At 38.7% G+C, this 14,988-nt stretch overlaps 2 protein-coding genes across 15 annotated transcripts in view; one reads left to right on the top strand and one right to left on the bottom strand.

Annotated features, from left to right (window-relative positions):
- Positions 1-3,767, top strand: part of DZIP1 (DAZ interacting zinc finger protein 1) — a 63,384-nt gene extending 59,617 nt beyond the window's left edge. For all 12 annotated transcript variants that reach the window (XM_054445908.2, XM_054445906.2, XM_063651061.1 and 9 more), the window contains 2 exons: positions 257-431; positions 2,872-3,767. In XM_054445908.2, the coding sequence (XP_054301883.1) occupies positions 257-431; positions 2,872-2,951 (255 nt within the window). In that variant the 3' untranslated portion in view covers positions 2,952-3,767. The remainder of the gene's footprint in view (positions 1-256; positions 432-2,871) is intronic.
- A 1,599-nt stretch (positions 3,768-5,366) lies between these two features.
- Positions 5,367-14,988, bottom strand: part of CLDN10 (claudin 10) — a 147,905-nt gene continuing 138,283 nt past the window's right edge. For all 3 annotated transcript variants that reach the window (XM_054445900.2, XM_054445901.2, XM_054445899.2), the window contains exons 4-5: positions 7,783-7,890; positions 5,367-7,221 (exon numbers count right to left, since the gene is read on the bottom strand). In XM_054445900.2, coding sequence (XP_054301875.1) covers positions 7,107-7,221; positions 7,783-7,890 — 223 coding nt within the window. In that variant the 3' untranslated portion in view covers positions 5,367-7,106. The remainder of the gene's footprint in view (positions 7,222-7,782; positions 7,891-14,988) is intronic.

Raw genomic sequence — 14,988 nt, 5'->3', positions numbered from 1 at the left:
TCTACATTCATGATTGGTAGAGTAGGAAACATATGTCTCCATGGCAGAAACGAAAAAGAGATGATTCAGATTTCAAAATACCAACTTCCAAATCCATTTCATTGCCCTGCAGAAATGACTAGATTTGGAAGTATTAATAGTTCCCCATTTCTTTCCTTATGGTTCAGTGTTAGCTGCTCAGTCTAACCAATAAAATGATTGAGGGGCACCATTTTTTTCTAAGAAACATTCATTATTCTCCATGCCTTTCTTTTAGTGTGCGGATGTGGAGGATGAAGACTGGGACATATCATCCCTAGAGGAAGAGATATCTTTGGGAAAAAAATCTGGGAAAGAACAGAAGGAACCTCCACCTGTGAAAAATGAACCACATTTTGCTCATGTGCTAAATGCCTGGGGCGCATTTAATCCTAAGGGGCCAAAGGGAGAAGGTTTGCTGTTTTCCCCTCTAATACAAGCTCAATCCATTTTCTTATTAGTTGTGTTTCATCTTTATAAATATCTAATTAACTTATGCTAGTATATCATCAGACAAAAAAGAACGCTGTCAGTGCTTTCTTTATGTTATTTAAATAAGGATTGGATATGTATAACTTACTGATTCATATATATTGTTATTTTTATTTAATTATAGGACTAATCTTTAGTTTTTAAATTTTTAATTTATTTTTATTTTTATTTTTTATTTTTGAAACAGGTTGTTATTGTCACCCAGGCCGTCATGGCTCACTGCAACCTTAACCTTCTAGGCTCAAACAGCCCTCCCACTTCAGCCTCCCCAGTAACTGAGGCAGTCCTCCCACTTTGGCCTCCCAGAGTGCTGGGATTACAGGCATGGGCCACCACTCGTGGCCCCCAAATTGTTTGTATTCTTTAAATTTTTTTGTTTTTTTTGGCCAGGTGCAGTGGCTCACACCTGTAATCCCAGTACTGTGGGAGGCTGAGGTGGGCAGATCACGAGGTCAAGAGATTGAGACCATCCTGGCCAACATGGTGAAACCCTGTCTCTGCTAAAAATACAAAAATTAGTTGGGCATGGTGGTGCACACCTGTAGTCCCAGCTACTTGGGAGGCTGAGGCAGGAGAATCGCTTGAACCTGGGAAGCGGAGGTTGCAGTGAGCTGAGATCACGCCACTGCACTCCAGCCTGGCAAAAGAGTGAGACTCTGTCTCAAAAAAAAAATTATTTATTTATTTATTTATTTATTTTTTTTTTTTTTAGGATATGGTGTCTCACTATGTTGCCTAGGCTGGATTCAAACTCCTGGGCTCAAGCAATCCTCCTGCCTCAGTCTCCTGAGTAGCTGTGACTACAGATGTGCACCACCATGCCCAGCTTTTATATTATTTTTGAAAATGTCTATACACATATTCTCTTCATGAAGATGCCTTTTAGGAATTAAAATTTCTGATCATATACCTGAATGAGACCACTCTTCTGGCAGTCTTTCTGAATTAGTCTGTTTCCCTATTAAATATTTTTCTTCATTTTCTCCCAAGGGAGGTTTCTCTTGTAGCATTGTAGTCAGTGGGATGAAATACTATGAGATAATTACTTGAAATGATTTTCATATCCCCCAATCTAGAGCCTAGATAAGCCTAATAACTTAGTAAATTTTTTTTAAATTAGAAAACTGTGATTTTTTTGTCAAAGTAATTCTTGCACATGTTGAAAGCTGAGTTGTTCAGAAGGCTTCTCTATGCCATCGCACCACCTTCATTAGTGGTACCTCTGTGCCTCTCAGTAATGGCCTTAAACCACTCTTTGTTGATTCATTGACTTTAGATATTAACTGTTGATGTCCTGCAAAGACAGATGGGGACTTGGCTCATTTTCACTACCCACCACACCTCTCACGCCTTCTTCACTGTTTTTGTACTCCTAATTATAATTGTATTACTTTTTTTTTTTTTTAAGAGATGGGGTCTCACCAGGTTGCCCAGGCTGGTGTCAAACTCCTGGGCTCAAATGATCCTCCCGCCCCAGCCTCCCAAACTGTTGGGATTATAGGTGTGAGCCACTGCACCCAGCCTGTAATTTTAAATTAATACCTGCATGTCTCCACCCTTGCTCTTTCCATTTTCAGCAGCCTCTCGCCCGTTTGTAAGATAAGCTGTTGCTGCCTCTGTCCTTCACACTACCTTTTCTCTCACATTGTCCAGTTATAACATAGCTGTTGCATAACTAGCATCAGTTATCTGTGCTGTCTAAGCATCAACTCTAATTATTGAAAACCAGGAGACCTGTTTGCATTACAGTGACTCTTTACAGGGCCAAGAGGATGCCCTAAGGACATCTCCTGTCTCTTTCCTCCAACATCATAAACCTGTGCTCCTGGTGGAACACATTTCTAGAGTCAAACTTGAGTGGAATTCTCTGCACTCTATTTCACTGGCTCAAAATCATGGCATTTTAAAATTGACTTCATTGTTAAGCCTATCTACCCTAGAAAATCTGTTTTTAACACTCTACTTGGCCTCCTAATTTCATCCTCCTTTCTTTACCATCTATTCACTCAGAGTCAGTAACTACAACACAAATGTACTGAGCACCTTCAACATCCAGGCCCTGAGCTGAATGCTGGGGAAGGAGTGGGAAGCAGGATGTGGCCCCTGCTGTTTGTAGGCTGCAGGGTGGAAGCTTGCATCCAAGGGTCCTATGAGTGTATCCTACAGATGCGACTAATTCACGGTTGGATTTTAAAGTGGCGTCCTATACATAGCTCATGGGGGTTGGGAGATGAGGATTCATGAACAGATTTAGACACTGAGTGATTAATGACAATATGAAATTATGGATTTTTATAGACTTGACAATGTGCTTGTTTAACCATTGAGGCCTTCTCTTCTGCCTCTCTCCACCACTTACAGGACTTCAAGAAAATGAATCAAGCACATTAAAAAGCAGCTTAGTAACTGTGACTGATTGGAGCGACACTTCAGATGTCTAATGCCACATGTCAGAAGATTCTTCCAGAAGCCAACAGTATTTCAGTATCACAGTGTTTCAGCAATTTGCCTCCATGATTCCAGTGCTTCTGTCTTACCGTGTTTCCCACAGCAACACAGAGACTGATTCAAAGAACAATGGTCTCTTTAATGGCACCCAATACAGTATTGAAAATCAGATCATCAACAGTATTTCGAAGCATATAAAGGTGTTTAAGACTTCTGCTGCTGCTTAAAAATAACATGTCATTGAAGTCATAAAAAGTTTTTTCTTCAGAACGGTACTCTAGTGTTAAGTGTATTTTTTTCAACTAATTTTTAAGTGAATTTTTTAAAACTTACAGCATGTTTTGGTTTGAATTACTAAAACTTTAAAAAATATTTTTCTTATGTATGCTGTCATATCGTAGGCATTTATATTATAAAATTCTGTTAGTAGTCTTAAAATTGAATTGGTAGAACCACTAATCCCTAAAAGTTAGTCTGGTTATTTTTCATATAGAAGTAAGTTTAATCCGAGTGTGGTGGTGTTCACCTTTAATCCCAGCTACTCGAGAGGCTGAGGTGGGAGGATCGCTTGAGCACAGGAGTTCAAGACCAGCATGAGCAATATAGCAAGACTCCACCCCTCCACACCCCAAAAAAGTAAGTTTAGAATTAGAATATAGCTAGGTCCAATGTTAAATACATTTTCCTGAAGTACATTTGTCACATTCAGCTTTGAGCCACTGTAAGCATGTTACTATTAAATGGTTGGTTATTTTATATAGCATATTCTTTATCTTGGATGTTTTATGAATAAAGTGTAGTTATTTTAAGTGCCAATTAATTTATCAGACTAAATAGAAAATATTTGAGTCATTACTGAATTCACATATGTATTTTTTTTTTACTATTTAAAATACCCAACATGTATTATGAAATACCTCAAAAGTAATTTAGTTACATTCCTAAACAATGACTTTGTCGAAAGAAAGTTCATATAAGCTGTTTTTTGCATTTTTATAACTTGGTGGTACTATATTCTGTTTCCAAGTAACCTTTTAACTAAAAGATTTGTTGGGTTTTAGATCTCTTTTCATTTGTCAACCTTTTCAGTAAAGCCCTCTGTTACATCACTCTGACTGTGGCTGTGTTATTAGAGATGAATTCTGAGTTAAATTTATACTTATTAGGGGTCTTACAGAGGGAGAATCTGGCCTTGATTGCCATGCCATATGACATTCTGTCCTAACGGTTAGAACAAATCTTTATCTGTTTCCACCCACCCTGGGATCCTTTTTACTTGTAGCCCATTCCTGCCCTCTAACAGAATCCTTCCAACTTCCTATAGGGACCATTTCATGCAGATATGCTCACTTTATATGTATGTTTCTAAAAGCTTTAGTGAAGGCTGAATCTAAGTTTCAGGTAGTAGGACAGAGAATGGCAATCTACAAAAATACACCACGCCTAAGATGGCCCGTGTGCCGCTTTGTTCATTCGGTTATTTCTTCAACAGATATTTGTTGAACCACTTGGTCTGGTTTGGTTTTGAACATGCACTAATTCATTTAATTACAACTTTGCGATGTAGTTATTGTTATAATCCTCATCCTAAAGGTGTGAGAAAGGGTTATTAACTTGCCAGAAGCCATACAAGTACAAAGTGTCAAGGGGAGACTTTAAGCCAGGTCTCTATTCCATGTTTTGTGTCTGCCATGTTTTCATTCCTGAGCAGAAGGGCTTGGGGAAATGAACTTTTGCTAAGTAAACCCAGTATTTAAATTAAGTCACTACATCTGTGTCTTAAAAGCCCCTCCTTTAACTTACATGCTTAGTTGTATCTTTTTTTTTTTTTGAGACAGAGTCTCACTATGTTGCCAAGGCTTGAGTGCAGTGGCGCCATCTCCGCTCACTACAACCTCCGCCTCCCAGATTCAAGCGATTCTCCTGCCTCAGCCTCCCAAGTAGCTGGGATTACAGGCGCCCACCACCATGCCTGGCTTGATTTTTTGTATTTTTAGTAGAGATGAGGTTTCACCATGTTGGCCAGGCTGGTCTCGAACTCCTGACCTCAAATGATCTGCCTGTCTTGTCCTCCCAAAGTGCTGGGATTATAGGCGTGAGCTATCGCACCCTGCTGCATTTCATTTCTTGTATAAAATTTGGTTTGTTCGTTTTTGAGGGGAACCATTCCTTTATGTTGCCCCTTACTGATGCCCAACTAATGTGTTTCTGATTACTAACAGACCTTCATCCCCCACCCTCCCTAAATTCTTCAGTGTAATCTAAGCGTTATCTTCACCACTTTTGAATAACAAATTTGTTTGAAATGCACACCCACACAACCCTGTCCCACACTGGCCTGTAGGACCTAATCTACCTTTATGTCTTTCAGTTAATTTGTATTTCTGCAAAAGATATTTCAAGGATTATCAAGGTGTGGAATTTTTTTTATTTTTTATTTTTTAACAAACTTGTTCATTTCCTTTTCTTTCCATTGAGCACCTCTGAACAATGTGATTTTTTTTTTAAGTCTTTCACACTTCAGGAAAATACTACATTCACCCACGTTGTGATTCGTATCGGACAGTTTCTTACTCAAAGATAACACAAATACCAATTCTTATTCATACTTTGAAACTATATTTTACCCTAGACTGCCTTGGTTCAAAGGTCTAGTTTCGACATTACTGTGGCAAATTATTTAAGCTCTCTGCTTTCATTTCTTTTTCTGTAAATGCAAGATGAAAACAATATGTATGTATCTCCTAGGATGGCTGTGAGGAGTGAGTGAGACAGGACATGAAAGGCGTGTATTAACTGTGATAACTGTTGCCCTTGTGGGCATGTTATATAGGGCTGGCTCTAGGAATCAGCCTTTGTCTTTGTTCAGAAATCCCTGGAGCAACTTAAATGTCTTTAGAAATGACAAGTCTCTCAGTTACCCAGTTAGTTCCGTAAACAGGTTCTGGAAGACACACCTAGATAGAACTCAGCCCATCAGTTCTGGTTCTGAGTGAGGCACGTACCACTTGGGCTTGGGATGTCCTTAACCCATTTATGCCTGAGGTTGCAATTTTTTGAATTTTTCCAGTCACACCTTGGCGATGACCTTGAGCAGTAGGATATAAATAACTCCCACATGCTTAGCGTTCCAATAATGGAACACTAGGCATAAACAGGTTTTAATTGGCTCCACAGTCAACCACGACCAATATCTCTATCTCAGCTTCTGCTGATGCCCTAGCTCAGGGCTCTGCATTCCGTGCCAGGGACACCTCAGCCCCTTAACATGGATGTGCCACATGCCAGGCAATAATATATTGGCCCCATTAGCCTTTCCTGGAGCAGTCATAATGAATTACAGTCATGACAGACACATGTAAGAAACCAGAATTTGCTAAATATGTACATGAGTCTTCATTACAGCATCATTTATGAAAACAACTAAATATTCACTAATGGTGCCAGTGGAATAAATCAGAGAACATCCCCTGCTGCTACGTAACTCTCTGCATACGTCAAAGAGAATGGTGTGGCTTTGCTTTTTCAACAATCTACTGAGCGGCCGTGGGCATGTGGATATGGCCATGAATGAGCAAGATCCTCTCTGATCCCGTAGAAGTTAAGTTCTACCAGATAACTTGCTGCTTCAACAAAAATATTTAGCTTTTTAAATAAATGTAGAATACTAAAAAAAAACCAAAAACTAGAATTTGCCTGTATGCAGCCAGTAACATGTCTATTTAACGTGGACACCTTTTGAGGAATATTCTCAGATTGCCTCCATGCTGTTTATGACATTGTTCCTTACATACCTGTTTATGAATGAAAAGAAACATAAGGAGTGGGTACAAAGACTTCTATCTATGAATGATTAAAAAGGCTAGAGTACGAATACTTCTTGAACCTTTGGTATTAAATGCTTTTCATGTTCTATATAAATGTAGAAAACATTTTACAAATCCTGTAAATAACCTGTTTATTTTTTATAGAAAGCCACAACAGAAAATGATTAGTATATAACTGTGTAAGAACACTTACATCCATACAATCAACAGATGCTTCAAATGCATATTTTAAAAATAGTTTTGAGTGTTAATTATGGGAGGGCTTTTGTGAACAGTTCGCTTTTGTAACAAACTCAAGATGCAGCTTGCCAGCGAGCTCTTTTAGACATAAGCATTTTTATCAAACTGTTTTGAAGGGTTTGTTGTTTTAAAATCTTCTCCACCATGATACTTTGTCCGAGAAGACATGACAGATGTGGCCCCGTTGTATGCGTATCTGAAAGGTAAAACATAGTTTGGTAGATTCTATTCTACACATAGGGCAAACAAAAATGGGAAGAAACTGTTTCAGCCTGTCTCTGCCAATATCTAAATGTAAGTCTTCCTCTTTCTTAGATAGCTTTGTTCTCTCCTCTTGCCCCAAGAAGTATTTTCAGTGTCATTTCTGAGTGGGATGGAGAATCTCTGCAGAAGAAACTCATGACTTGGTCATTTGTTCAGTTATCCTCTTAGAAAACCATGTTTTAAAACTCATCCTCCTGGAAGCTAGGAGACTTAGTAGAGGCCATCAACATTCCTGCCTACCTAGAGGAAAATTGTGATGAGGCCAAAGTGAAGAACATGTCCTCATATTCAGACTCTTATTTCTACATTAGAATTTTCTTTGGAATATAATAATGGTAAAACTTTAAAAAATTAACTGTACTGCTAACCTTTTCCAATTCCGGATTTTGGGAGTTTCTAAGAGTCATATGAACTATCTGTAATTTGTCCCACATGTAATGATTTATGATAGCATTCTACTTTTTAACAGGTCATTTTCGTCTCTTTTTCATACCTGGGTGTTTTGTTGTTGTCAGATATTGAAAAGCAAAATATGACACCACCAATTATGCACAGAGAGGCTCCTGCCCATCCAATAAACAGAGCAGCTCCTAATTCATACCTGTGAGAAAGCATTACACAAGTATTACAGCTCACTTATTTGGAGAGTAAACAGTATTTAACACTGATAGTCAACATTTACTAAATGCTCATTATGTTTTTTTGCTATTGAAAATTGTAAAGGAAATAATAACACCTTGTGTCTGTAAAATGCTGTAAACTCTTCCCAAAGTGTTTTTTTAGCCATTAGACCATCCCAACATCCTGAAAGGAAATGAGGGCATCCACGGGGGCAAGGAGCAAAAGTAGTCACAGCCAGGGTCTCCTGACTCAGCCAGCACCTTTCCTCCGCACTCTGCCTTAACCTTGCCAAGCTTTCCATCTATTTATTCTGTTCTGCAGCGCAAATCATTTAGGCAGACTGTAGTCAGAAAATGAAAGGTTGCTTTTGCTTTCATGTTCAATTTAGTAAATGTTTATTAAGCACCTGCTGTGTGCAAATTGTCACTAATCGCTGCAGTCTAGTGGGGAAATGAATCAATAGCTATCATTTAGTGATAAATTGCTATTAAGGATCTCCCATATGGCAGGTCACAGTGCTCTGCCGATGACCGCAGCAGGAGCAGATGCAAAGATAAACAAGACAGTCCTTCCCCTGTGAAGGCCACGAAACAAAGGTATGAACAGTGCTACTGAGGACAAAAAACAAGATCACTTGCAGTAGCGGAAGAGGAAATCCTTTCAGGGGAGATATATTCACCCAGAGAACAAGGAATGAGAAAAGTACACCAAAATCTCAGGGACTATGTGTGTTCTCATGTTTGTTTAGCTTTCTCCAGAAGAATAGGTTGATTGTAGGTTTTTGTTTGTTTGTTTTTATAAAGAGTGACTCTTATTTGGGGCCCATAAACTTCCATTGCAAGGCAAAAGAAATCTCGGTGCTTTTCAGTGTAAAATAAAGCCAGGGTCGGAGGGCCTGTTTTGATTGCACAGAATCCATAGGGGAGATGAAGGCAAGAGAGTAAGAGGTCCAGGGGAAGGCAAGATAGGGCCCAAGGTTAGTTCCTTCCCCAGGGTGCAGGGGAGCCAAGGCCAGGCTTCGGTATCAGATCAAGGCCACCCAGTGCTGCCTGGGGTCGTCCTGAGCCTTGCTGCACCCCCTCCTACTTGAAGTGTCACTATCTCTGAACTCTGGCTATGCCCATGGGCAGGCTTTCTGGTGTGGTCTGAGTTGCAGGCAGGGTGGTGTAATAGGGTGGGCCCATCACTAGCCAGGGGAGCAGGAAGCAGGGCGTGCTTTTAATCAAGCATGCATGGTACCTGGCACTGGCTTCCTGTTTTAGTGAACCTCAGTACTTTAAGACACATATCACATTGATCAGGGACACAGGGCCCACTTGTGCATTTTCAGTTAGGATGGAGTTACGTGCACAAGAAATGCTGCTCTGTGACCCTTTCTTTACTCACTCTTGTGTTGCCTTTCCTGGGACATCAGGGTGACTGATGGGGCAAGGAACAGCTGCAACAGAACAACTAGGGGGAAGCCCCTCCTGCCCTGGAGCACTAACTGTGCTCTGGCATCTGAGAAACTTCAGCAGGTTCCCTTACGGGGCAATGGCAGAGACAGAGGGTTTGTACAAGTGAGGAAAAACACCCTCAATCTGCGCGCGCGCGCGCACACACACACACACACACACACACACACACACACACACACACGAGAACTGAGCAGGGAAGTCCACAGGTGAAAAAAGCTGGCCAAATCAGGAGTGCTGACCTGGGAGTTTCAGAAAAGATACTTTCATTAAATATTGTGTTACACATCTGAAAAAGATGCCCTGGATTTCTGCAGTCAGCCCTGCTTTTATGTTGTTTTAATGAGATTATGCACAGACAACAAGCAGCATGCCTGCCAAACTGGAGGTGCATGTCATTTGGCCCCTGAAACACCTGGAAATCCTAGAAGATGGCATCAGATCTGTCTGTTGGCACCCTTTTTACTGCAGACAACTAAAGGAATGAGCATAACTGAAAAATTCTTCATGAAGTACATTATTATAGGATGACTATAATTGCATAATGCTTTCTATTTTTCTCTACTTTTTTCCCAGTACAGGTTAGGCTATCTTCTCTCCTGAAACTATACCTTAGTATTACTCTTAGTGTAAATATGCCCTGAAAACATGGTCTGAGATTTTTCTGAAAATATTGAGCTTCACTAAAATAGAATGCCAGTGCCAGATACCATGGTTGATTACAAATAAATAAATATCTGATTATTAATAGTGGCCAGTTGGGGGATGAAGATGATAGAAATCATAAGCATAGCTTGGCACAGGGAGTTCACTGAAAGGAGCATTACAAACACAGACACAGTATTGCTACAAATCACAGGATAAATTACCCAGGCGGATGAGGAATTGGGTCTATGTTAATTTAAGCCATATTGAAACTTTCTGGAGAAATTTAGGAATCATGAGTTTGGCTTATATTAATATTTAATATCTTTTTAAATATATCCTTTTTTATGTATCTTTTTCTTTTTTGAGATGGAGTCTCACTGTGTCGCCCAGGCTGGAGTGCAGTGGTGCAATCTTAGCTCACTGCAACCTCCACCTCCCGGGTTCAAGTGATTCTCCTGCCTCAGCCTCCCGAGTAGCTGGGATTACAGGTGTGCACCACCATGCCCAGCTATTTTTTGTATTTTTAGTAGAGATGGGGTTTCCCCATGTTGGCCAAGCTGGTCTCGAACTCCTGACCTCAGGTGATCCACCCACCTCAGCCTCCTAAAGGGCTGAGATTACAGGTGTGAACCACCACACATGGCCCCTTTTTGAAAAATATCTTAAGTCACTACATATTGACTCTATTCCCAGGAAAAAATCATTTCCATTTGAATTTCAATGTGAACTATGTTGGAGACAAACATTTAATAGATAGTATCCATTTGGAGATGATTTCAGAAACCATACATCTACCCCAGTATTTTTTTTTTTAACAATTTGGATGTGAAGGCCCTTGTTTGTTCTTTCAGAGACTTTTCATTCTTTCTGTTGAAAGACACATATCACAGACTTACTCAACAGTGACTTTAATTCACACCTCTCTCTTTGTATCTGGCAAAAATTGATGTGTGTTCGTATGTTTATTGTGGCACTATTCACAATGGCAAAGACTTGGAACCAACCCAAATGTCCATCAATGATAGACTGGATTAAGAAAATGTGGCACATATATACCATGGAATACTATACAGCCATAAAAAAGGATGAATTCATGTCCTTTGCAGGGATATGGATGAAGCTGGAAACCATTATTCTCAGCAAACTATCACAAGGACAGAAAACCAAACACCGCATGTTCTCACTCACAGGTGGGAATTAAACAATGAGATCACTTGGACACAGGGTGGAGAACATCACACACGGGGGCCTGTTGGGGGTGGGGGTAGGGGGAAGGGATAGCATTAGGAGAAATCCCTAATGTAAATGACGAGTTGATGGGTGTAGCAAACCAACATGGCACATGTAAACCTATGTATGAAACCTGCACGTTGTGCACATGTACCCTAGAACTTAGAGTATAATAAAAACACACACACACACACAATAAAAATAAATTTAAAAAACAAAAAATAACAAAAAAAAAACTGACGTGTGTTATTGAAAGACAGGATTGAGAAAGAGATGAACATAATATCCACTCCAGTTTGTTCCCAAGGCACATATTCTTTCACATTGATTAGGAGACTTATTTAGTCTCTGTCTGGAAATCTTTCTTCCTTTTCGGTAACACTAAGAAGCTGATTTCAACACCTTGGTAAGATTATCCAAATTTCAGATTCTCTGTTGCAGGTCTTTTGTGAACAATATCCTCCTGGCCCTTGGCCAGCCTTCCTGCTCAGAGTGTGCCCTCTTTATGACTAATACCAAAGTTTCTTCATTATTCTGAAAGGTTGCAAATCTACATGACACTGGACCAATCCATATCCATGACTTTCAGGTTGAGGACATAACTTCATTTATGGAGGAAAACATTGTTTTTGTCTTTTTTTTTTTTTTTTTTTTTGAGACGGAGTCTTGCTCTGTAGCCCAGGCTGGAGTGCAGTGGAGCGATCTTTGCTCACTGCAAGCTCTGCCTCCTGGGTTCACGCCATTCTCCTGCCTCAGCTTCCCGAGTAGCTGGGACTACCGGCGCCCACCACCACTCCTGGCTAATTTTTTGTATTTTTAGTAGAGACGGGGTTTCACCGTGTGAGCCAGGATGGTCTCGATCTCCTGACCTCGTGATCCGCCCGCCTCAGCCTCCCAAAGTGCTGGGATTACAGGCGTGAGCTACCGCGCCCAGCCTGGAAAACATTGTTTTTAGAGGATCTTGGTTGATGGACTAATCAAAAGCTGCGCGTATAACTTCAATACACATTAATAAAGTCACTGAGTGGCTTTGGAAACAAGGAATGTGGAACAAATTTACTTCTAACAAATTAAAACACAGATAACCACTTATTATTTTCTCAAAGAAGAAACCATAAAGATCTAAGGTGAAGTCACTCTCCACCCGGCTGTATATGGTGCTGTAGGCTGTTGCCCATGGCTCTCATTTCACGTTGAGCTGGCCAGGGCTACACCAACCTGGAGACCTTGATTCTTATGCATTTCATACTTCAACTTGTATTTGAGCCATTTAGAGTAATCCTAAGGAAATGGAATGCTAAACAACTTATTTTCACCTCCTACTTTTGTCTTCCTGGCGCCCAAATCCCTATTCTGAGTTAGGTTTGCCATCCATGGGGAGCTGGTATAACCTCCTCTGGTTACCTACACAGAAATGACATGCCAGGTATTGTGCTATTCAGGTGTTCAGGGCAGATAAGAGGGACATGGCCCTGGCTCACAGATCCAGATTGTATAGTCTAGTGGGGATAGTCAGACATTAAACCAATAATTACAGTAAAGTGTGATCAAACAATAAAAAGAGCATGTTTTTGCAAAGTAAACATTACCGTGGTTCTCCCAAACACACTCAGATGTGGTTCAAGTCAATGTCCGTAGTAGCTAACAATAGCTACTATTACTGTCAGCTCGTTGTACTAGGACTTTTCTGTGTGTGCTAAGATTTTTTTACAAACATTACCACATTCAATCTTCATCACAAGCCTGGGAGATAGGTATTACTATCCTTATTTTACAAATGAGGAAACTAAAGCTCTGGGAGATTAAATTACTTGTTCCTTCATATCTCAGCCAAGTAAATGGCAGACCCAGGATTTAAAACCCATAACTGTGATTCCAAACCGAAGCTCTTAATTGTCATGCCATCATCCTTTTATGTACACTTTAAGTAAAAGATTTTATAAATATAAAAAACCCAATCAATGCAACATATTTTTAATTGTCATTTCAGAAAGATGGGAGTTGTCTCTCTCCCTGGCTCATTAAGTTCTCAGTGGCTCAAGAGCTTCAGGGCATAGGATTTTTTTCTGAATGCCCTGGGGCTGGCTTTTCTTCTGGCACAAAAAGAGGTGAGGATACTAATTAAAATCAGGGCATGTTGGAGCTGAATAAGGAAAAAACAGCCCCTCCCAAAACAAAGCAAGATCAGTTTTAACAAACGAAAGCACCTCATCCTTTTAAGATCCCCAGAGAAGTGAAGTGACCTTGCTGAAGGTCACAGAGCTAGGAGCCAGGTCTTTTGTCATCCTTCAATATTGTGTTTTTTTCAAACATATTGTCCTGCTCCTCATTTTAATCAAGAGTAGTAACAGCCAAAATACATTTTCCAATTACCTTAAAATAACTACATAAGTTTTTTTTACAAAGTTTAAAATCCAGAAAGTACACGCATATATTATCAAAGTTAACATTTCAAAATTGAATTCTATTGGTCTAACATAAAACTTTTTCTTCAGTGCATTGTCTTATATTAAATATAATCTAAGGTCTATATAACTGCATGAATTGATTTTATTTTTATATAAATAAGTATTCTACAGCAATTATCTGCCTTTCCCCAAAATACGCCTCATTCTTTTGGGGCCCCAGTTATGTGGGGTGCCCGCTGATCCTGCGTATCTCTCTGAGGCTGCCACGGTCCAGTCTCTCTTATGAGACGCTCAGCCTCCCCCTTTGCTGGGTTCTCTCCCACTGCCTGGCAGATGCCAAAGGACTTCCTACCCAAGGCATCCAATAAGACTTGCAAAATAGTGACAGGTGCCTCCCAAATGGTGCCTAAAGTAGGATGGAAAAATTTAAATTATAAGTGTCTACTTATATATGGAAACTTCATAGAGAATTCTTGCATTTAGGAAACCTAAAATAAAGACATTTGGGAGGGAGTACCTAAACAAAAAAACTGCTTTTCTGTGGCTAGATTATAACAGACATATGACCATTATCCTTCCATGCACTGTGATTTTCATTAGGGTAGTTCAGAATTCTATAAATTGTATATATTAATAACAGGTAACATGGATTGATTACCTACCATGTGTCACTGTGGTGGATGCTTTCTAGATGTTTTCTTTGTATTTTCTAAAATGAACATGTTTCAAGGATTTTATTTAGCTCATTAACTAATTAGGGAAGCAGAAATATTAGGTCTGTGCAAAAGTAATTGCAGTTTTTGCTATTAAAAGTAATGACAAAAACGCAATTACTTTTGCACCAACCTAATATGTTACAAATTGTCCAAAGGTAAATTCAGGAAACATATTTAGGCAATCAGGAATGCTGAAATGAATTTATAAATAAATTTGTAAATTTATAAATTATTATATATTATATATAAATAATTTATATATAACTTATATATAAATAATTTATATATAACTTATATATAAATAATTTATATATAAGTTATATAAATAATTTTTATATAACTTATATATAAATAATTTTTATATAACATATATAAATAATTTATATATAACATATATAATTTATATATAACATATATATAAATTATATATAAATTATATAACATAAATTATTTATAAATTATTATATATAAATTATTTATATATAATTTATATATAAATTATATAATGTAAATTATTTATAAATTATTATATATAAATTATTAATAATTTACGTATAAATTATTATATGAATAATTTACGTATAAATTATTATATGAATAATTTATGTATAAATTATTATAT

This window comes from Pongo pygmaeus, chromosome 14, assembly GCF_028885625.2.
Source record: "Pongo pygmaeus isolate AG05252 chromosome 14, NHGRI_mPonPyg2-v2.0_pri, whole genome shotgun sequence".
Classification (NCBI taxonomy): domain Eukaryota; kingdom Metazoa; phylum Chordata; class Mammalia; order Primates; family Hominidae; genus Pongo; species Pongo pygmaeus.
This window is presented reverse-complemented; position numbering and strand designations above follow the sequence as displayed.